The following is a 24,333-nucleotide window of genomic DNA, read 5'->3' as shown; positions in this document are numbered from 1 at the left end:
CCTTCCAGCTTTCAGATCGGGATACAATCCTGGACACACCTTCTTCACTGTATTTCAAACAATTCTTCCCATTTTTATTCATAACTTAACCTGCATGGGTTTTTTTTGGGCCAAAAGAGTAGTGTTTTAGCTCAGAGGGTGTGTGGGACAGTCAGTTTAGTCCAGATCATGTGTGTGGACCCAGCTGGGGGGCTGCAAAGTACACACAGAGGGGAAAGGAGGCACATGGGGGGTGCAGGGGGCAGCAGCCCCCCAAAGGGAGCATTTCCCCATTTTGGGCAGATGGCAAAGACTGGAGGAAGGAGCGAGTGTGTTCACACCTAGGGAGATGATTTGGATGCAGGCAGGGAAATGTGGCAGGGTCTGGCCAATTTGGCCGGGCTGCTGCTCGTTGTTATAGCAACAGGAGGAGTCTGCTGCCAGCCGAGAGGAGCGAGCCGAGGATGGGGAAGGGGGGACATTTTTAGAAAGCAAAGGAGAGAGTCTGAATGGGTAAAGAGAGGGAGAAGTAGGTATGGAAACCAGGATGGCAAACACAGGGGGATGAGTGGGATATGTGAGAATGGAGGATTCTCCCCACCTGCATTCGGACGGTGCCATTGCACTCCTTCCCTGGGGCACAGTGAGGGTCTGCCCGGGGTCTCTCTTCTGCCAGGAAGGGCTGCCAGGCTCTCAGGGCACATCAGTGGCCTCTGGGGTGACAGCAGGATGAGCACCCCTGCGGCTGGCATGGGCAGGGGACAGAGAGGGGTAGCACAGGGACACACTGCTGGAATTGCAGCAGGAGGCAAATCCTCTGCAGCGACCCCAGACTGCAACAGTGGTGGCTGTCACCACGGAAGGTGAAGGACCGGCACTGGAGAAGGCTGTTCCAAGCACAACCCTGGCACGTTCGGGCTGATCACATCTCCAAACCTTGGATCTCTGCAGGGAACTGCCCTGGAGACTCCACAAGAGCCAGCACAGAACTCTCCATGGCAAACCAGGGCATTTGAACACAGAGACACCAGAAACCCCTTTGYGAATCCAGCTCCTGAGCTATTGCTGTCTCGAAACACAGTCAGGGGTTTTTAACGATGAATCAGCGACGTGTTAGGGAAAGTGTTAATGATWTCTGCATTTTAAAAAATCACGAAATAATAACGCGTTTCCCCAGGAAAACACCAGTCATTCAGCCTCGACAGCTCAGTGTTTTCAGAGGAAACCTTTGGAGGGGAAGGCACGGCAGCCCCTCGGTGCGCTCCGCTGCGCTTTCCCCGGGAGAGGGCAGCAGCGGCGGGGCTGAGCGCCGGCCCGGSAAATACCTGCACGGCAAATCCTCCCGAGAGGCTTGTTGTGGCTTTAAACAGGACAGTCTGAGTTTGCCCACGCATTGCTTCTATGTATTTCAGGCTTCTCGCTAAYYACAGAATGGTTTGGGTTGGAAGGGAATGCAAAGATCGCCYAGTASCAAACCSCTGCATGGGCAGGGATGCTTTCCTTTCTCMRGGCTCCATCCAACCTGGCCTTGAACAACTTCTCCAAGCAACCTGTTCCAGCGACTCACCACCCTGTGAATAAAGAACATCATCCTAACACCTAATCTAAATCTTTCCTCTTTCAGTTTAAAACCATTCCCCTTYGTCCTGTGACTATCYGSCCACATGAAAAGTTGCTCCCCATCAATTTTGKAAGATCCCTTTAGGTACTGGAAGGYCACAATGAGCTTTCCTCAGAGTCTTCCCTTCTCCTGGCTGGACAACCCCAGCTCTCTCAGCCTGTCTTCACAGGAGCAGCGTTCCAGCTCTCAGATCATCTTTGTGGTCTCCTCTGTGCCCACTCCAACAGCTCCATGTCCTCCTYGTGCTGGGGATCCCAAAGCAGGATGCAGCCTTCCAGCTGGGGTCTCACAAGGTCAGGGGAGGTAGAGAAGGAATCAAGGAACAAATTTTTGCCATCCTCCTTTTCATCCCCATAGGTTTTTCTCATCACAGCCCTTTTAAAGTAAGGTTCTGAGAAAAAAAACATGGAGATGTCTGTATTGATTTCTCTTTCATGCTGTGTCAGATGTCCACTCAGAATTTTTATTCCCACCTGCTCCTGCTCCCTGCATAGCCAGTATTTCTCATCTCCACTCCCCACTTACCAAGGACTTGGGCTGGTTTTCCCTCCAGGATGCAGTAGTCAGCCTCAAACACCCATTTGAGGATCCATCCCAAGGATTCTTTGCTAATTAAATGCCTTTTATTACAAACCAGCCCTGGGAAATAATCCAAAGGCAGGGAGGCCTGAAYAGGCAGGAAGAGCTTGGGGTGAAAGGAAACAATAGGAAAGGAATCAAAACCACAATGAGGCTTCAGGGGAAACAAAAAGGCACACTATGTATTAGATGTGAACACAGATGCAGGCTGTGTGCATCAAACTCAGAGCTGCTCTTTAACCTTGGCTACAAGGTGGAAACCTTCATCAGTCAGGCACTTGCCTTCCCATTGTCTGTTCCTCCTTTTTAGCACCTCCTTCTTCCTCYCCAGGCAGCAATCCCTGCTTTCCRCCATCAGAACTGAGTGGGTCTAACTGCAGAGGGGCTTGTAGGCAGCTCACAGTTCACCTCTGGTCTGGTTATCATAACAATTCCATCATACACAGGGAATAGAGTATAATAGTTGCAGAAGCAACTCCCTTTCAACAAGAAAATGATAAAAAATTGCAAGATCTCTGTTTGAAGAGAATTTACTCCTTGGTACTTAAAAAGTTAATTCAATTTGTATTAGAAATGAAGAAAATTTTTCTTAATAAACCAGAGTTGTCACATGCGAGGCCTACTGTGCTAAAAAATTCCCCAAAGCCAATTTTTTGCTGAGCTCAGCTCATGAAGTGGTTCCCTGGAATTGTGTGGAGCAAAATTCACTGAAAGGATTAGCACCAAAACGAAACTGGATGAAGACAAGTGCTCAAACTGCACATTAGAGAAARTCACCCCCTATGGCCCACAGCCACAGAGATGAAGGACTTTCCAGGTTTGACAGAGTAGATTTAACAGGTCTCTCTTTCTGCTGCTACTCATGAAAGCAAATTCCTGATTAACTTTGCATCAGAGAATCTCTCAGGCTTCATTTACCAAAGGAAGAGTTAAAGACAAATAATCAGTTGGACACAACCCCTCCTTCAGGGACACCATTTCAGACAGGCTGGGTTGCCGTGTCCTGACTCCAGGGCAGGTGGGATTCAGCGTCCCACAGGCAGCTCCTTTTGCTTTTCTATTCCAAGAAATCCATACCTCAAATGAACCCCACTAAGGGGCTTAGGCTTGCTGGGTGCTCTTTAATTTTTAAGCACAATGAAGCATACTTGGCATTTCAATTGCATTATTAAAGATTTGTTTCTGAATAGCTGAAGAGGAGGAAAGAAACATATTTCTCCTTCCCACCTAATCAGGCTGCAGTCTCYATGTGCCAGCCTCAATCTGTGTTACATTGCTCATGCCATCCATCCAACAGATTAGACTTGGGCGCATAATGGAAGTTAATTCCAAAAATGATTACTCAGATAATTAAGTACTATGGCTGTAGCAGTGGGTGATTCTGGCTGCTCAAGGCCCCTCTCAGGTGTTTCACATCCTCCTCCTTCCCTCACACACTGTGGAGATGCCACCTCCCCTCCTGCTGGCCGGATTTGGCCTGGGGCASGTCCCTTCTCCCCAGGTCCCTKCAGAGGCCMAATGTCCCCTGCAAACAGAGGGGCTGACTCTGCACAGCAGAGCAGGGGAGCACAGTGCAGAGATGGGCTCTTGATCACAGTATGAACCACACAGACATGAAGGGCCACATTTACTGAAGGCATCCAGGGTGCCTCATCTATCCTGGGGTGTTAAACTCCATTAAAAAGGGTGGGCGGTTTGGAGGTGGCATTTGAACTGCCCAACTTCAGAATCCTTGCAAGGTAGAGAATGTTCTCTGCGAGTCAGACACTGTGGATTCCTCCACAAAGGGAACTGCACCCCACAGGGCTGATTCTACTCTGGTATGAATGAAAAGGGGATGATTAGCTCAAATGCACACACTTGAGGYTCAGCAAAATCAGYCMCTGGGAACCCAGGGGACAGAAGCMGTCCCTGCYGACCTCAGAGAGGCACTGCAGGCCRTGGGATGGAGCCAGTGCAGCCCTCACCTAGGATGGCAGCAATGCCTAAACAAGGGCTGTGGAACACAAGCACTGAAGTGACAGTCAGGACATCTGTGCTTTAACACCACCACCAAACACTTCCTCTGGCCAGTTTCCGCCACTTCCATCGAGGAGAGCCATCCTTAATACTGACACCACCACAAACCTTTACTCTGACAGATGAAAGATTCCAAACAGAGCACAAACAGTTTAAACTGGCAGGGGGAGGSRGAAAGTAYCTTGTATTCCACTCCTCCAGATCTCATTGTTTGTGATCTTCCTATTGAAATGCCTAGAGAACTCAACTTGCCTTCCTGTTCTTCCCCCTATAGATGTCAGGTCTGCGAAAGCTCTTTGGTCTCCAGTTATTTTCTGAAGTGCAACTGGTCACCACAAGTGCCACCAGGTATTTTAGGCTACAGACACTGTCCACGGACCCTGTAAGAGCAGCTAAGGGAGCTCAACATACTTCTTTCTTCGTAGCTGTAGCACAACACAACCCATCTGCCACCGGGGCACAGGCAAAGCTCCCAGTGGACCAGTGCTTGCAATGCCACATGACAAAACCTATTAGCTCAATCCAAAAAAGCAGACAAATGGAGGATCGTCTTTTACTCTGGACATGCTGCAAAGGCAGATTGCGTGCCCTCGCCATTTTCTTTCTGGAGCTGCAGTGAAATATCAAAGGATAATTCAAAGCACATTTGGCTCYACTGGAGGTAGGAGAGCACAGGGCYGTATCTCCACCAGGCCATAGAAACTCACCCCTTATTAACTCTGTTCTTTCTTACCTCCCCCGCATTCGAGAGCTCCKGGAGCAGGTCCAGCCTCATTGCATCAGCAGCACTGCCAGGACCCATTCCACATGCTGAGCAGTTCCTGAACTGCATTTCCTGACATCTGTTCTGAATTCACTGCTCTCCTCCTCCTCCCCCACTTKGTTTCACCCTGTGCCCCTCTCCAGCTCCCCCTCCATTGCCACCTGCCCGGCTGATCAGGTCTCACCAGTGWGAGCTGAGGATCTTTGTGGAGAACTGATGGCACACACCTCTTCCAGTCCTTTCTCCCTGCCTGCTGTTTTCACAGGATTTTGCTCTTTGGCACTGAGCTGTCTGCCCTAACCCAGCAAATTATTTGTGCCTGCACTTTCTTTCCCATGCCCAAGTTGTTTCTACTAGAACCAGTGTACCAATTTAGCACTGGCTAAATCAAAAGGAGTTTTGTAGGACTTGAATCCAGAATCAGGCTCATTACTCTCTTCTCATACCCACTGGAAACAGTGCCCATGCAATGCTGGCAATTGCAAAGACAGAGAACGATTTCCATAATTATCTGACTCCCCTCAGAACTTCTCCCTCATGCTGTGCCTCATTTTGTGTTACCTGAATGACCACACAGTCCTGTTAAAAACCTTTTGCATCACATACATTCAAAGGATAATTCTGCTAGGAGACACAGCAGACTCTTCCTGCCAGCTAATTTGGCCATACTTTTGCACATACAAATGGGGATGCAGGGTTTTAAGGATTCAAGAGTCATCACAATCTTGGTACTTCCCCCCACACCACATCTGGATACCTCAGTGCAGCCCCCAAGGTTTTGTTTTTGGCAGGATATGACAGACACCACCACATACACCAAGCATGTAGTAGATTTTATTAAGCATAACTTTGGTTCTAAGTATTCCACCCTCATTCTCGTAATACCTTTAGTTAAAAACAATTATACAAGAGCAAATACAAAAAATATTAAATTATGAAAACAAATCCATTAAGGCTCCCTTTTTATATTTATATATATTTATATATGTACACTCAAACAAGTGCAGATATTAACAGAAGGTTAAAGCCACAARAATGCTAAAAAATTTACTACTATACTATCAAAAGCAAGAGTTTTTAAAAAAGTACAAAGTGGTAAGTGAGCAATTTTCAAATCACTGAAGTATTTGCTGGATTGCTTCAAAACCCCCATAGCTGAAGGGCAGAGCAGGAAATGCTTATGCTCACTGCAAAGCAGTTTCTYACTTGAGTAGCCGCACAGGACACTTGTGGTGTGACTAACTGGCCACCCATTGAAGGGTTGCCCAATCCTGACTTCAAAGACAAGCTTTTGCCTGTCAAAATCAACATGAAGGTGGCTGGGGTTCCTAGACTAAAGGATTAGCAGGATTCAAAGATGTTCTAACACACAACGTTGATGTTCTGTTCACACGGAGAGTAAATTCCAATGAAAAACCAAAAAACAACTTCATGCTGTATGTACAAGAAAGTTTTCTGGCCTCCTGTGTTTCAGAAAGAGAAACTCTACCCTGAATCAAAGCTAACCTGGGGAGAAGGCAGAACACCTTCAGCCTTGAGGGCCCAATCCAACACACCCACTCAAGGCAAAAAGGGGGTCCTTGTCCCCCACCGATCCCGCTGCCACACCGATTTCATTTCACTGTGCATTGATCACCAAGGGGAAATGGCTGACAAGAAATGGTCTGCTCAAGCCAGAGWAAGGTTTTCTCATTCACTTTTCCATACTGAGCAGAAGGTTAATGTGGACCTGAAACCAAAAGGMAGGATGTTTAGTAGGCTGGAAACAGCTAAAGCATGAAGTATGGAARGTTCAGACACAGTGCTGTCTCAACAACATGAAACAAAATCAGTGCAAGTGTTGGAATAATATTTTGCCAGAAAAGATCCTCTCCTGCCATGAGAAGGGCAGGAGAGAAAGAAGAACCTGCAGCATTCAGGGTGTTCCTTTGTTGAGATAATACATGGAAGAGTCTTACATTTGGCCTCTGTCTTYTGTATGTCCATAATCTGAACAGTCTGTTAGACCATCTTCACATTTAATCTTCTAGACGTGAGTCACACTGCAAGTCTAAATCAATGGCAATATGCTTATCACAATTCAATTTACTCTCAATCTGATTATGTCCTCATAAAAAATGCCYGTATCTTGACAAATTAAAGTCTGCATCTAGGAAACATTTCTAATTGTGAGTGTTTTGTCCTAAGTGCTAATCTGAAATTGTATTTAAAATGACCAATACTTACAGGAAAGGCAAAGGAACTGGAAAAACCAAACTAACAATCCTCCACCACACCTTTACAATACAAACATGCCACTGTTGATATAATAAAAAGTGTTCTCAAACAGTTATGTCCAATGTAATTACAAAGTAGAAATCATTGTGTTTAGCATCCTAAGGCAAAGGCTAGGGATTAGATCCTCAGCTGATATGGATGAACACAGTTTCAGTGAGAGCTAGGACTGTTCCAAGCAAGGAAGATGAGGATTTATCCCCAGATTGTGAAGATAGATCTGCACCCAATCCCACCAGGTAAGAATCCAATTCTATAATCCTATGTGAGCAACMTGTTCCCCACTCCTCATCCCAGGCTTTCCTGGTTAACTAGTAGTCATAAGCATGAAGGATCAGATCCTGTCATCCCTGTGCAAGCTGAGCAATATTTTATTTAATGGCAAGTCACAGGAGCAGCTTGTGGAAAGGCAGAAGATGACAGAATTGGACCCAAAGTCTCAGTGGTAACACATTGCCCTTTCTTCTTGAGGCTAAATGAAGGACGGGATAAAATGAATTTGAATTTCATTTTATGACTCACTTTAGGGAAAAAAATTCCATTTCAGTGGATTTCAATAATCAGTTTGGTCTGGTTTAAACACTTCTCTACTGCAGAAACTGCAACAAGTATCTACAAGCAAAGAGTAGTAACTGATGGCAGATCAGTTGCAGCAAGTGACTTCAAACACTACCAAGTAATGTGTTAACACTGTACTCTGTTCAGCATGTCCCTGGAGGAGAAAGGCCACAACACCAAAGTAAGCAGGATTTCAAAACATTGAAAGTAGAAGACAGATCATTTTGCTTTGAGAGGTATTTCACACTGCACAGGCCTGTACACAACAGTGTAAGTTTATAGACAGAGATAAATCAGCCTCTGGAATCTCCCTGGTAAAAGGATCATCAGATTTTCACTCTTTCATAGCCCAAATTTTACATGCCAAACAGCAAGAAATGGGCTTTAAGGCTGCTTAACTTTTCACTGCTGGTGAATTTTAAGCATTCTCATCTTTCCCACATTTGCCCTAGGTGGGTGGGCAGCAATAATCAGTATACCTCATATCCTCCTAGATTCAATAAAAATTCCAACTAAACACATTATAGTGGGATATACACAGGCTGTAGGTCTAGATGGTGGAAATCTATCTGCACAGCAAAGCTTCATAAGATACCACAGGAGGATTTTTGTTCTGTTTKAAAGCAAAATATAATCTGTGTATCTCCACTAAACTAGGGTCACAAGAGTTAAAGCAGTGCAACACTGAAGGAGTTTCTCTAGCATCCCTGGTTAAAATCTCTGAGAAAGCACGTCAGCCTGGTCCGTGACACTGAACTGACAAAAACACTCCTTATCCATTGATCTCAGGACTGTATTTGGCAAGTCGATCTGTTTACAATACTGTCTTTTTAATCCACACGTCCCAGGAATTAAAAATCTCATCTTCAGTAAGTGTCAGCTGGATGCTTTTATTTTCCCTCTTGAGGGGCAAATGTGAGACAACTTGCAAAAGCCTCTCTGCAGGAAAGCTGGAAGTCTTAGCAGGCGCTGGCTCTAGGAGTCTGGTGCTTCTGTTGCTTCCTGGACCGTCCTCCTCAAGTTGCCCTTGACTTTGACAAATTCAGGTGCATTTTCCTGCTCTTCCTGTATCTTTTGCTTCTCCAGTTCCAGCTTAAAAGGGAATCACATGGAAAAAAAAAAAAAAAAACCAGTACAGAAAATACATCATTGAAACATAAGACAAAAAATAAAAGGTTTCAATAACTGGCCATGCCAAACTCTTTAAACTGCTTCCTTTCTTTGTCTCATGGAAAAGATAAAATAGTCTTTCTTTGGGAGTATCTGTACTCATAAACAATAAATCTTTTCAAATCCTTGGCTCTGGCTCTGGCTTGTTCCAGATGTCCACCTTTGCCAGACAGACAAAAACTCTGCAAGCCCAGTACAAGAACAAGATGAAGCATTTTAAAAGAAATTCTTGRACATCTTCATTAAAGAAACAACAATAATTGCCTTCTCTGGCTTTTACAACAGAACAAGGAAGAATGTCTCTCGTGGGAGAACATGTGAACAGCTTCTACTGAGCACACTTGCAGRACTGATTTCTGAATGTTTAGGTATGGAGTTCTGTATCTAATTTGAGCCTCTTTAGGAGTATCTGGTTTGTCTATCACAAAAATCAATAAAAAAAGAAAAAATTTTCCTTGGCCCTTAGTCACTCATTTTTGAGAGTCAATTCACTGACTTTTTTTAACCAAGCTAGACATCCTGCCCATGCAGACATTTGAAATTTCCACATGAGGAATGGAAATGCTCATTATGGCAAGGCTATGCAGTGCCCATCCAGGCTCACACATGACACAGAATATAGATCACTTAGTGATCCCCAGGGAAAGCAGATGAGCTATCATAAGAGAAAAAAAAACCCTTTAGAAAACTAACATAAGTGCCTGAAAGGAGTTGGTTTTTGTTTTGTTTTTGTATTTTTTTAATAGACCAAGGTTTCCCTGATTAACGGCGACCACATACAGCTCACCTAAATAATCTCCCTTTTGTCTCTGGTTCAGTGACAAGGGACATGTCTTGTTTCTATAAATCCTGACAATGTCCCTCCATGAGCCATGTTGTCAATTAATACCATTCCTATGATGTTTACAAAGTCACAGCACTGTTTGAAATGGGCAGGCTTTTCCTCTTCTAACAGAAATTTCTAATCTACATAATCTACACTGGATGGCTCAGTTTCAAATCAAATCTTCCCACAAACTGAAYCATTCAAAGCTGGGCCCTTAAGAGCAGATAAGAAAACAACAGGATGATACACTTAAAAATACAATAGCTTTCTCCAAAAATATTTATAAGCCTAATTAATACAAAAAAACAAACCTATAATAAGACCCTAAAACCTAAATAATGATTGGATTACATGTCATTTTTAACAGTAATTATTTTGCTTAATTGATTTATATTGAGAAGCACAGGAGATACTGTTTTAAAGCACATATTTATAGCATTCATTTATTTGAAAATAAATGCACTGCTTGATGCACAATGACTTCTCTGCTAAGCTGTTTTACTGTAGAGATTATTTCCTTGCAGGCACTCAAAGTGCTTCCAGAGGCACAGARACATTTGGCTGGCCCTGTTCCTGGCAAATGCTTCACCACAAGGAACTCCAACTCCACATCATCTTCATTTGCAGGGTCTGAGGACCTTTTCTTTCATTTGAAAAAACCAATGGGCTCACATGCTTTAAAACTCCAAAAAGATCTTTTTAAAGTAATCTAATTTCTTACATAACCCAAGAGAATGAATTGATTTTTAAAAATTCATTAAATGTCATTTTGATGCATTCAAAGTGGATCATAGTCAGACTACAAAAATTGACCAAATCATCAYAGTTTCAGTGGTAATATAATGTCAGTGCTCTGCACACATTCCTGTTGGCTGGTGTAGGATTCATTTGATCAAAGGCAGACCCCATATGCAATTCCTACACAGTAAGTGACAACAAACTGGTAATTAAAGAGTGTGATTTGACTAACCMTAAGAGATATCTGCACTTAATCAGGGGAAATGCCAAAAATTGGCTGCTGCTTCTTTCCTATATACAATGAGAGCCTCAGATGAGTAGTTCAGATGCAGATGTGTAAAGGTGTGTWATTGCCCATCTTACCTGCTCCAGTTTCTGCTGCCGTTTCAGTAGCTCTATTTCCAGGTCTGATTTCTTCTTTTGTGCTTCYTCTTCTTTTTGTTGTTTAATAACTTGATCTCGTTTCCTTTTCTCCATCACCTTCTGCAGCTCTGGTTTATTCTGAGGGGCAAGACCCCTTCAAAATACATAGAGGGGAGAAATAAAGGGATCATTTTCAGTTAGCAGAAATTCACACAGAATTGCAGGCAGGTTTACTAAAATCAAGCAATTGCCTATTTACATCCATAGGGATACAAATAAATAATTAAAAGGGAAAAAACATGCAGACATTTGCCTGGTTGCTAACCAATACCCTAAGCTAGAATTTAAGCCACATAATCACCAAAGATATTCCCCTTTAATAAGCATGCYGGTATTTCTCCTGTATAATTCATTAACTTTCATCTTTAGTCTTCACTGTACTCTTCACTGTATTCCAAAAGAATGGACTGAACAAAACACCACAAATCGAGATACTAGCAGAGCTAGAAACAAATTTTGGACAAGAAGAATTTGCTTGGTGGCTGGTAACTTGCAATGACAGTGTTCAGACAGCTCTGTGCAGGGTATGCTGCCCAGAGAAGTATAGTTTTGACAAAACTAAGAAGTGGTCTGTCACACTGTTCCTGGAAATCATGGGTTCTCTCCTTTCCTTGAAAATGTGACAGCTTTACCCACGCCTGGCTGTGAAGCTATTTCCAGCGAGAGTTCCCAGGCTACACTAAACATCACAAAGAGCCTAAGACAACAAAAATCCAGAATAAAAAAGTTGCCATCACCTTGGAGACCAGACAAAGCCTGGAGGATTCTCCCTCTGACAAGCCTTTAGGTACTACATGAACTGAATGTTTTGATTCTGTTCAGCACAAATTGCTTTTCAAGCCAGCYCCACTGGAATGAGAAAGCTCACTCTTTAGGAAGATGCATGATGTTATTTATACAGGCACACACATGGATACGCACTCCTACTTATTTYTGTGACTTCAGCTATTTCTTTTATTTCTGTAATGCTATGATGGTTTCAAAATTTGTTGTAAGATTCCAAGCTCTCCCTGTTATTCAGGTATTAGTGTCACTTAAGGCAGAGTTGAGAGATCTGAAATTTGTCTTTTTTATTGTTGTYTTTCCTGTGAAGATGATTATGTGAAAGCATCCAGCGTTAAGTTTAACATCAACCATTTTTAATTTCAACTTTAAGAAATCCAATAATCTGAATAAGCTTTCAGAAAGCGTATTTTTCTCTTTCCCTACTTGCTATACATCTGTGGTTGCCTAATTATTCCTTAATATGCATATCCAATGCATATCCAGCATGTCCAATAAAACATTAAAATGCCATTTTATAGTGGCATCTAGGAATGACTCCATATATTATGCAACACWCTATCCCTGTACATACCCTGACAGCAAAATCAAATATTTAGCAACACCAAATGCTGTTCCCTATTCCTCATAATAGATCTCATGGCCTGAGTGCAACAGAAGCTACAAGACTGTGTTCATATTTTATGTTTCATGCTATTTTAATTACATTTTAACACATAAATCTGAAGTCAGGCAAGAAAAGCTGGAGTCATTTTTTACTACTACTACTACTACTACTACTASTACTACTGSATTGGTGAGAGCAGTGTCAGTGGAAGCTTCCACACTGGCAGCCAGCACAAATCAAGACAGTCACAAAACCAGAGAGCAGCTGCTCTGTAACATTACTGTTCCTGCTTTTCTCACTAAGATTGCAGCATAACAAAGCAGAGGCGTAGACTGATTCGGAGGTGCTGCAGCTGTAAAAAAGGGAACCAGCAGAAGGTACCAGTAAATACAATCCCTCAATCCAGACAAGTGCGGGTGGCACATGTGTAATGTCAATCCTGTTTCCACTCTCTTATGTAAAAAGGAAAAGCAACAAACTGGRGGATACTGGATTAACTGGGGTCTTGTATCAGTCACTCCTCATGACTGTACTGGTTAAATTACAAATCCTAAAGCTTTGATATAGAGGAAGCAAAGTGTGTTACAAAACAAATTAGAGCTGATAAGGTTAGAACCTCTGGAGGGGATGGAACCAATACTCTGCAGAGCTGAAGCTGACTCCTAATGAGTAAAAATAATTTAAGTGACCAGTGCCTTGAGGTAGCATCAGCTGAATCTTTTTTCCACCTGCYCAAAACAACTACCATTTCTGCAAGKAAATAACTATGAYAGYTCAGACYCAACAGACACKGTTCACAGTGGGCCTGGAGAATGACTGGACCAATACTAGCAAGTATCTTCCAATATCCATTTCTGGTCGTTCAGAGCTGAGGGGTCCAAAAAGTGAAAATGCTGATGTCTACAGTGAGTCTTCTCACCAAAATAAGCAGCATCTTAAGCAGATTTCTATAAGAGCACTAGAAGTCCTCCATACATATGAGAGTTTGCTGTAACTAAGCAGAATACAGCCTAATATCTAYATTACTGGAAAGCCTCCTATCAGAGCTAGTACAGGGACACAAAGCACAGAAGACTAACCATCCTCTAAAAGATACCMATTTTTCTGCTGGTGAAAATCCTCAAAGTACTTCATTTCTGCACCAATAAATAAGACTCTAAAATTAACAGCTGCAGCTAATCAAAATTACAGTAAGAGAAGAGAGGGTATTGAGGGCTGACCAACTTTTCTGTGTAATAGGATATTTTCTAAGAAGAAAAGAACTCCATACTATTAAAAAGTGCTTTATGCTTTCATAAACTTGAAAGAAAAAAAATAGTATTAATTTATTGCAGTCTCCACATCCTCTAGATTAAGATCATCAGGAAACTTCAACTGTTTTTCTTTCAATGACTATAAACTTCTTGGTGCTAGGAACTGACTTTGATGTTTAATCCCATTAATGAAAAATAGGACAAACACCTATTTAGGCCAGTYTCTTCCAATTCAGTTGGCATTCTGTAAAATATCTCTCCTTCTTCATCACTAAAGAAATGCTATATTGTGTATGCAATTCATTTAGAATTAAGTCCCTAAGCCCAGCATTTGTGWGGATTTTGCTATTACACATAAAAAGACCCCTTCTCCCCTCAAAATACTACAATGCCAAAGGATTAAAAAAAAAAAAAGAAATAACTGCCATACTGTGACTCTTCCTGCCAAAAAGACAAATCCAGYTGTGCTGGAGTAGCCAAAGTCATGGCTTTTTACTCTCTTTGATCAAGGTTCTGGGTCTCAAAAAGTCAGAATGGCTGCTATCACCAGCCTTCTGCTCAAAAGCACTCTGAAACACTGTTCTTCCACTTCTGTTTTATAGATCCCCACAGCCTTGCCTTCGGAAAGTCCATTTTGTGTGTCAATGCATAAAATCACCAACTGATATCACAGTTAGTTTCTGTTGGTATAAAAAAAGGACAATCAACAGGCTTGGTGCCTTTTTCTCCACCAGGTGGTCTGGTGGCTATTTYCTTAATGTGTTTTCTAAATGACTTCTCTGTTGCTGAAGAGATTTAATAACAGAACCTCAGCTATTTCTGGGCCAGGTGCTTGTGTCTCTGAAGTTGATGAAATCAAGTCACGGTTGTTTACATCTCTAAAAGCAATATAAAGAGTAACAGCTGTGCAWCCCATCCCAGGGTGGAGGAGGCAGCATTTGCAAAATATACAAAGAAACACTTGTGCAGCAGCAGAGCAGGCACAACAGCAGGCAAYAGATAGGCAGACTATCACAGTGCATTGTGAGATAGATCAAATAAGTGGAGAACAGTGAAAGAAATCACATGATTTGATTTTAAAGTGGCCTCATAAACTCAGTGTGCTGGGAATGGTAAAAGCCCACAGACTTTATCCCATATTAAGAGCAAAATTTTGTCCAATACTTTGTAATGTTAAGAGCACAAGACAAATTACAGTGCCCAGGTAACCCACATGAAATGTAACAGGGGAGAACTGAACAGTTTTCTCTCAAAATTGACCCTCAGAGTATTCAAAAACAAAATAAACCTTCTAAAGCAAGCTTTTGTACAGCAACTGAAACTTTCATTAGAAATTAATGCCATGGTTAAGAATCAAAGTCTTTCAATTTACAAGATCTGAATCAACAAAAAGAACCTGCTGGCTCTTGGGCACAACGTCATTTTGATGAAACTAAAACTCAAGCTGTGTGTTTGGGGTGGGAAAATGGCACAAGTGATTTTTAGGCTCTTACCTTTTCTGGTTCATAAGCAGCTCTCTATGGAGATCTTGATGATTCCGGGATGACTTCACAGGATTAATTAATTTCTGAGGTCTAATTAATTCAGGATTGTCATCATCTATGTAGTCTGGTTCAGCCATAATCTTTCTTGGAATGAGATATGGATCTTTGGGTTCAGTGTCCTTGTTCACAGTATCTGTAAAATGGGAAAAACTGCAGTGAATCTACACTGAAAGGCCTTTTAAAGATGTCTGAAACCACAAAGGCAGCATATTACATTGGCAACAGTCATCCTTTTCCTGAGCTGGTGTTGTCTGTAGAAAGTAAAGGCTCTCAGAGTAAACATCAGTAACATTTTTTTTTAAATAGGCAGCAATTTCGTAATAATGCATCTCTAACAGCCTTCATCCAGTGACTTGGAGACACAGTTTCTCCCATTATAAGAAGAACTTGACAAATAATGTAGGTTAATGTGTGAAAACCCCTATTTTAATAAACCCCTATTTTAATAAACCCCTATTTTAATAAACCCCTATTCAGATGAATCATTTTTGGATCAGTAGTACTGAGACCCTAAAGATGATTTAAATATTTACTACACAAAATACTGTGAATGTGTATCAAAAGCAGAGTCTCATTTTGTGCTGCAGTGTTATGTCAGCTGAGGGGAAAACACCTCTGTGGATAAGCAAGCCCTGAACTGTATCAAGCAAAAGCCAATAATGTGGAAATTACCAGATCTGCAACTGTTGTGATGGGGGACTGATTTCTGAGTGGAAAAGTAGAGGAGAAAAAGATGACATTGTTTCTTAAAGGCCATTTTTCACCCAGTGAAAATCCCCAGAAATTCACTGACCTGAAGGCAATGAACTGATGATTTATTTGATTTGGAGAAGTGGCATTTTCCCATATCCTGCTATACAAAACTTACCTATACATCAAATCACAACATTTTGAAGCAACAGCTGACAAGTAAACTATGGTTTTCAAATAATTTATATGTGACCATTCATATCCCTTTCCATTAGAAACCACCAATCRTGAGATGATCAGCATCCAAAACAAAGCACATTCAAGAGAAATTCTATCYCTCTTCACTGTTCTGAAAACCTCCACGCAAAATTTGCAGTTGTCAGTTTGATGAAATGTYGGCCCCTCAAACAGATCCCAAAAAATAATCTCACAGCATGTGGTTTTACAAAGATGAATCAATGGGACATGAAAGAAAAGGCAAGAGGCTTCCATTCTCCTGAMTGGCAGAACAGCTGAATGCTGCACACTGTATTCACAGGGCTACGAGACAAATCTGAGAATCACTGGGATTTGCCATCCTTTTTCCAGTAAAAGCTGAATAAGTGCTTTAATTTAGATCCCACTACTGCCAGCCTTTTCCCTCCCTCTCTTACTCCATGGGCTATAAAAATCTGTTCAGTTGCAGCTTAATCCCTGAACTGTTTATCTTAGTAAGAATCTCATTTTGTTGCTCAGGTCTGATCAAAATCCACCTGATATAGTGGAAAGATTTTCACTAAATACTTCACTACATCAAAACTGAACAGTACCACCATTACCCAGCTGCAGCTGCTTACAGGTGAGGAAGCACAACAACATGAATTTTCCAGCAGATGTGAGGATACTCTGGATTTGAATGTGTCCAGTGGACCTGACAGACACTTTCCAGCTTCTTTGTTTGAATGGATGATGAGAACTGTATTTTCGTGGTGCTGTATCTGACACACCAAGTTTGTGTGAAGCAACTTCAATGAGAAACAGCTCAGCAGTTCRAACTGCTCTCAGGGCAGCTCCTTCATGAGCTCCTTAAGGCAAGTTCATATGTAAAATTTTTGAATTATGTCGGGGTGTCAGGTGTCACAGGGACCTCTGAAACTACTATAAAAATGGTCCACAGTTCAAATCTATGGAAGAGCATCACAGCACATGGCAAAAACCTCTTACTRACACCAAGCATGCAGTAAAAATACTTCTCCTATCACCCCTTCAGTCCTCCCTGCTTCAATCAAGCAACCAGCTATTACCACATATGCCCAGATATACACAACCAYTGGAAAACAGGTCAGAAGTGTGGAAGACTTTTAATCAAATCTCCTCCTCAGAGCAGGAAGAGCTATGAGATCATAGCAGGTTGCCCAGGACATTTGCCAGTAAGACCCTGAAGCTCCCAAGGGAACAGCCTCTGTGGATGGCCCCTCTCGCCTGTTTTYACAGTGGTTTTTTCTTACACTCACATAAACCTCCTGTCTCAACTCAAGCCTGTTGCCTCACACTCCAGCCATGCACTGGTGAAGAGTCTRTCTCCATCTCCTTGGAAAACACCTCCCAGGCACAGGGGGCTGCTGTTTGGTCCCTCCAAAACTCTGCTCTAGGCTGAGACAGACCAGGTTCCTCAGTCTCCACCACAGCCCATCTTGGGGGCCCTTGGCTAAATTCACATCTCAAATCCCTCACTGGTTGACAGCATGTCATATAAAAACCAAAATCAACCCTTCAAAACCCCTCAAGATACATCCCACAGCACCATGCTCTTAATAAAACATTTGTAGAGGTCTATTCTCTATTAGCACAGATAGTGAATAAACTAGCTACAGTTATTTCCTTAAATAAGGACGTAACATTTCATACTTCCTTCAGTATTCACATCAGGCTTATCAAAACTAAAACAACTCAAATATTACGTTTCCAACCTCCACCCAAAATAAACCTCCTCTGTAAATATTTATTTTGCTGTACTCCTCTATCAGTTCTGTTGCACTGATGGGCCTGTGAGTCTTCTAGAAGCTATTTATCATCAACAGCTCTCAGTTAAAGTAAATCCAAAAATAACTTGCTGCTTCATCAAGATAACTCTTGTTTGCTTAGGTGAAGATGAAAAASGCAGAATTACTCCGCAACTGCCATAAACAATGTACAATTTTCTTGACTCAAGCCCATGAAAAACAATTTGATTCAATCATTTCTCAAAGTGTGGTGCAGTATTTTTGCAGCACATCRATTTGGTTTGAGCAAGCCCTTAATGTGAAATCTATTTATTCTTCTTTCTTCTGTTCCATCACTATTTTTAAAACATGTATTCAACTCAGAGGTCAGGAATYGTGGTTTCCTACTGTAACATGAACTCTACTAGCAGCAAACATGAATGAATAAAACTCCCTTGGGATGCAAAGAGTCTTTCCATGTGTGATTAAGCTACAAATGATTTCAACTAGGATTTCCAAACAGAGCCAGAGACACAGGGTGCCCAATTCCCATTCTYAATTCTGTGAATTCTTAATTCACAGTCTGAATTCTCTCACACCCTCTGCAAACCTCAGCCTGGCTGCAGGCCACCGACAAAGTCCTGCACAGTCACTGTGTAATATTATATGCAAACAATACGATTAAGATAAGGTGATCCCTACCCACACCCTGTCAAAGCTAACATTTACAAAAGCACAGGCAAGTTTCACATAAAAAGTAAACTGAGGCACCAGGAAAGGATTCACCACACCAAGGGCTGACAGGAATGAGAGCAGCTTATCCCCAGAATTTGACTCTGAGGTTCAGGCTCACACCAATAAACCAGTCAAGCTCGATGACAGAATCCCTTAAAAGTCCTTAAACAAGTTTAATCAATGTTCAAGCAATAACAATTAAAACATTATTAATTCCATGAGTCTCTAGTGCTCATCACCACAAAAGTCACAGCCCATAAAGCTGCTTTCAGATCATCTCTAGGTGCTACAGTGGGACATTAATAATCCAAATAATCACTTAGCAGGAATATGCTGCCTGAAGAGCATCCGAGAGGCTGCTTTTAACCATCTGCTGTTCCATGATCGACTCAGAATGCACAATCCATTGCTGTGTTTCCTCRCTACCTTGCTCCAAATAAAGGAGATTTGGATTCAGGGGATGTTTTAGCTGAGCTTGGCTCAAGTTTAATACACCCACTAATTTGGCAGGTGCTTCCCCAGTGCATTTGCTGAATTAGCTGTTGCTGCACAAGCAGCACAGAAGCATTTATCTACCTTAACTTGTTGTGCCTGAGTAACTCTCACAGTCTTTGTCTACAACTTCTTACGTGTCTGTGGATCAAAATCCACAGACAGAGAAAGAATAAACTGGGGATCCTGCATGGAAGAGGAATTTCAACTCCCCAAACAACTGCAAATCAATTTCAACATCTCACTAGACAGAGAAAATGCCTCTGTAGAAAAATTACTTAAAGTGTCCTCCCAGACAGAAGTTTAATGTTTCCAGACAAAAAGGATGCACTTAGAGCAATCAGAAAGTACCACACAGGTACCCCAGCCTTGAAGAGCCAAGACTAAGCCATTGTCACATAGCTGAAATTCTCTCCCTTAAATTCCTTGGAGCACAAGTAAATTCAGGGAAAACAGGAAAGACCCTTCAAAAGTTGGCCCTACTGAAGAGGCCAAACCAGAGCATGCCAGAAGTGTGTGAGTCACATTGGAGGAAAAGTGTCCAGCAGATACCTTTGCTTCCAATATTATTCATTTTTTATTCTACCAACAGAGGGCTTTTTCCAGCAAAAGTCCCTTAATGGCAGTAACCCTGGAAACACGTGTATAAAAACTACAGACATCCATGTTTTTAACAGATATCTTAACAATGCCAGGTTAAGGTTTCAGCAGCTGCCAGAGCTTTTACTACAACAGGGCTCCCATGGCTTTCACAGGAGAGAGAAGTTTACAAAAAAAATCCCCTAACCCTTTCATGTTTATATGGCATCCAGGGAATTGCATTTATTTTCTATCTGATATTCCTCATACCAGAAATCACCCTCGACATATGGAATCTGAATACAAAAATTTTGGCAAGACACCATATATTTATATTATTACACATATATATGGCATTTTCACCCTTCAATTGATTCCCACAATTGTTTCCAGCTGTGAAAGCAGAGGTAGAGTTGAGGCCCCTTAAAAAGCAGATAAATAAATGCCTAAAAATACCAATGGACATGAAAATAATAGACCATACTAGATCCAAAAGTTACATTAAGACTAAATTCACATGATTTCCTTTTTGCCTTAATAAATTCTTGAACTAATATCTTCCACAGGAGCACTAGCTCAAACACTGAATACCTCCTGAAGATTTTATTCTTGAAAAAGCTTCAACATCTGTTATGAACTGTACTGCAAACCATCAAACACTGTGTTTTAAGACTTACATCTTTAGCTTTTTAAACTACCGCACAGACTTGCAGTGTGCTACAAGTAACCCAAAGGCATTCTTTGGGAAAAAACCTGTTGTTTTACTCTCCCCTTTCCAGTTTCAAGAGGAATTGAAATAAAAATTCTTCAGCATGTCTCTGCTCAGATATTGCACGATCAAGCACCACCTTGCATCAGCTTGGGTAGAAAGCAAAAGAGCTACTTAAATTCCGAGTGTGCTTTGCTGGCACCACCTCAGCACTGTTTGCACATGAAAGCTCACACCGCTATCATCTTTATCTATATGCTCTCRGTGCACTAAGAGGCACTCAACTAGAGAGATTTAGTTGATTAATCCTTGATTATAGATATCATTAATAACTTCCCACAGTTCACCCTTTAATTCAGAGTTCCTGAAAACAGAATATAAAATACTCTTCCCAGCCAAGATGTGGGCTCAAGCCAGACACCAACAAAGGAATTTGACTCTTACTCACACTGTCCTCTGTGTCTGAAAGGGAGGCTGGAGTGTGGGTCATGGCAAGACACAGCCAGGACTGCCTGTGGAGGCAGAGGGGAGAACCAGAAAGGTCCTGGTGGCTGCAATTCCTCCTAATCCTTCATGATTTGCTCAAAAAGGCTGCCACTTCCCAGTGACAAGAGCTTTGCCTCTAGATCCAAAGAGTAAGGTCTTCACCTGCCTCAAAATCAAATACATTCAAGGCAGCATGTACATGGGATTGCCCACTGAGTACTACCTTGTTACCAGGTTATTTACTCCATTATTGTCCCTCAAAATTAACATCATGGGACTTTTAAACCCTTTGGCAGGCATCTGGCTTCCACACATAAAACAGAAGAACATCTTAGAAACTACCCTGTGTTTCTGCAAGGCCAATCTTGCTGCTTCTTGTCATGCACTTGAGAATCTCACATCCCATCCCAAGGCTGACAAAGTTCTGTCCATCCCATGCCAGGACAGTTTAACTCATAGCACTCCCCTCAAACTGGGTATCATGATTTCATTAGTTAATGGCTTCATTAGCTGCATGGCTGCCAAAAGACTGACAAACCACATAGAAATCTCTCAGGAACAAGGGCTCACTTCATCAGGGCAGCCCAAAGCAATCTCAGTGATGTCAAGGATATGGAGAGAAGCAGAGCTTGCTGGCTCCTGRAGCTGTTCCTGTTGTCACTTTAGACAATATTAAAAGGATCTAACCCACTCAAAATCTGAAGGAAATCCAGTTAACACTCATTTTCTTCCCTTAAGCACTGCTGAGAGTAACATCTCAACAAGGCACAGACAAAACATACATTAAATAAGAAATCAGGAGAAAGAGGGTCATTTTAAAGATGTTTGCATTGGCACTGACACCTAAAGGAAGGCAGAGTGCAAGATCTGGGGCAGTGCACCACACTGCCACAATTCTCTCAAAAGCAAAGAGCTGCTCATGGCTCCCATTCAGTTTAAACAGCACAAGGCAGTCTCTGTTCCAGGGCTTTGAAGTTCAGTCAAGTCTTGGGTGTAGAGGGAACAGCCTTGACCCCAGAGAGGCTGAGGCCTGGAGAGCAATGCTGGTAAGGACAGAATGGCTCCTTCCTCTTGGTCTCTAGTTTACTTAGAACAGAGATGTAGGAATACACAAACAGCTTTAAGAATGGCCTCACACCTTCCACTGAAAAACCCAGGAACTTCAATAACAGGAATTTATATTAATCCTAAAGAAATTTCCCTCAGGCAGCAATAATTGCAAGGAAGCTCWCTGCATTGGCTTTGAAACCAGCTGAAAGGATCAGCTCTAAACAGCAGCATTTCTTTCTTCTCTAGCTCAGTTAAAATGCTGAAGAGATGTCCATGCAGCTATCTAATGAGAGGCAGAAGACAGAAAGAAAATGCCTCTCCCCTCTTATTGCAACAGGAGGGCTGCACACAAGGTGCATTAAGAACACTGGGAGAGGAGAAAGGTGGGACCTTTCAACAGATCCCCTTTTTGTCAGACACAGGTGAAATTCAGATACAGCCTTTCACTGCAACAAACTACTTAGCATCTGATTTTTAATACAGGCAGTAGAAAAGACAGAAAGACACAGGATGAAAAGCAGCACACTGTGAATTAGTCCTCATCTTCCCTAAATCCTGGYCTGGGATCCACCTGCTGTAGCACCGCAGCTCCAATCTGGGACTAACAGCAGATAGCACACACTGTGCATCTTATATCGTCTCTCCAAAATTCCCTGCATGTTTATTAAGGACTTTAGATTCCCCCATACTCATTTTGCTCTGGATCCTGTGATTACCTAAATCCCTAGACAAGGATGGGGATGTGGAAAGCCATTCTGATGACAAGGAGCAGACCCTGTGTTTTGGACACTCTCATCAAAAAGGCCCTTATTGTCTATAATGCTTTTCTCCTGCAGAACAACAGCATGTCGTGCACACCCCATCCTCTCACATATGCCTGTCCTTTGACAGGAATAATCATGACTGGCAAAGGCACAGAAGTGAATATACACATAACTTTCACCAAAACATTACATAGGTAATTATCATGCCACAATAACATGATTTTTAGGAGATGATAATTGAAATTATGCCTCTTAAGAAAGGCACTCAGCAGCACAGTTTGCAACTAGATTAATCCCCAGAGGTAACAAGCAATTTATTTATACATGGGTCAACAGTGATTCATATGAAATTCTGGAATGATGCATTTTTAAATGACATTTTAGCAGAAAAGCAAATAAGATCAGTTTATACTCCCTGCAGCTACAGTGCACCATCAGTATTGCAGACCCATCAGTGTGGGCCACTAAATTAAAAATCAGGGCAAGTTTGTTTGAATCAATTTTTTTCTACATTAAAACATGGGATACCACATGAAAACTGAGCCTTGATTCAAAATAAGAAGTCCAATGTGTGAGGGGAGAGTTTCTTCAGGGCTTCACTGATGCAAATGTTAAGAACTATCAAACAGTGGCACCCAGTGGTAAAGGACTTCAAGCAAACAGAACAGAAAAACCTRGGAGGGAGAAGGGGGAAGACTGACCAAAATCCATGCTTATATACAAAAATGCTGAACTAAAAGAGCAAACAGACTATATCCCCCACATTTTTAGTAGAAAGTCTTCCTTTTAAGTCATTCTATTTCTGCAAACATCAGCATCAGAGGATAGTGATTCTTCAAATACAAAACGTTTAACAATAAACAGGTATTTCTGCAGGAGAGGGGAAAATTCAGAGCAACCAAMAGCCCCTTACCAACTGGGAGAGTGCAAACATTTCAAACATCTGACTTGAGATACTCAAAGGGAGACTGGTAAATCTTGGATACTCTTAAAATCTAGTACACAGGACTTTATCAAGATTCTTTCAGGGAAGAGAGAAACATGTTGATAGTGGTCATTTTTCCACTTGTTCTRTGTTTTCTTTGAGTGATTTAGAGAGAAAAAATAGAGAGTGATGTGTGTCCCAGCGAGGCCAAACAATGTCCAGCACCAGAAGGGTGCAGATCATTCTCCTGGTACAGGAATCCTCTTCTGGATGCTGTGATGATAGTGAGGATGATGATGATGGCGTGTCCTAGCAAATATTCAACCAGGCTAAAGTTTGTATCAGATATAAGCCAAAAAGGTTAGCATTACCTTCATATAAAGGAAAAAAATGGAGCAAGAGAAGAGGCAGGTYACTTAGCAACCCTGTAAACATGACGAACAACAGCAAACAAACTGCACAGCAAACAAAGTTTTCTTTGTTTAAAAAAATCAGGAAGTTAAAAATCAAATGGAAGAAGAACATCTGTAAATGGGAGAACATGTCCTACATTGAGGCTGCTCTAACAGCTCTGCTCATTTGATTTTTAATAACTGAAGATTAATATCAGCCTAATAAACGTATAACCAACAAGCCTGACAATGCTTTGAGAAATTTTGATGGCCAGATATTGAGGCTAGAAAACAAATTCCATAAATAAGGAGCACACTTTTAAAGTGAGGGGAATAAAACCATTGATGTAGTAAAAGGTTTGTGTTCAGCTGCACGGAGAGACCAAATTACAGGATCATAATTATCCCTTCTA

The 24,333-nt window shown here is 41.9% G+C and overlaps 1 protein-coding gene across 3 annotated transcripts in view; it reads right to left on the bottom strand.

Moving 5' to 3' along the window:
• Positions 1-5,773: 5,773 nt before the first annotated feature.
• The window catches only part of FAM107B (family with sequence similarity 107 member B), a 59,006-nt gene continuing 40,446 nt past the window's right edge, over positions 5,774-24,333 (bottom strand). For all 3 annotated transcript variants that reach the window (XM_057366437.1, XM_057366435.1, XM_057366436.1), the window contains 3 exons: positions 15,087-15,270; positions 10,891-11,044; positions 5,774-8,885 (listed from right to left, as the gene is read on the bottom strand). In XM_057366437.1, coding sequence (XP_057222420.1) covers positions 8,769-8,885; positions 10,891-11,044; positions 15,087-15,214 — 399 coding nt within the window. In that variant the 5' untranslated portion in view covers positions 15,215-15,270 and the 3' untranslated portion in view covers positions 5,774-8,768. The remainder of the gene's footprint in view (positions 8,886-10,890; positions 11,045-15,086; positions 15,271-24,333) is intronic.

The sequence above is a fragment of the Malurus melanocephalus genome, unplaced genomic scaffold (assembly GCF_030028575.1).
Source record: "Malurus melanocephalus ecotype Western Australia unplaced genomic scaffold, MMel_1.1 scaffold_65, whole genome shotgun sequence".
NCBI lineage: Eukaryota > Metazoa > Chordata > Aves > Passeriformes > Maluridae > Malurus > Malurus melanocephalus.
The sequence above is the reverse complement of the archived record's forward strand: the minus strand, read 5'-3'. Positions and strand labels throughout refer to the sequence as shown.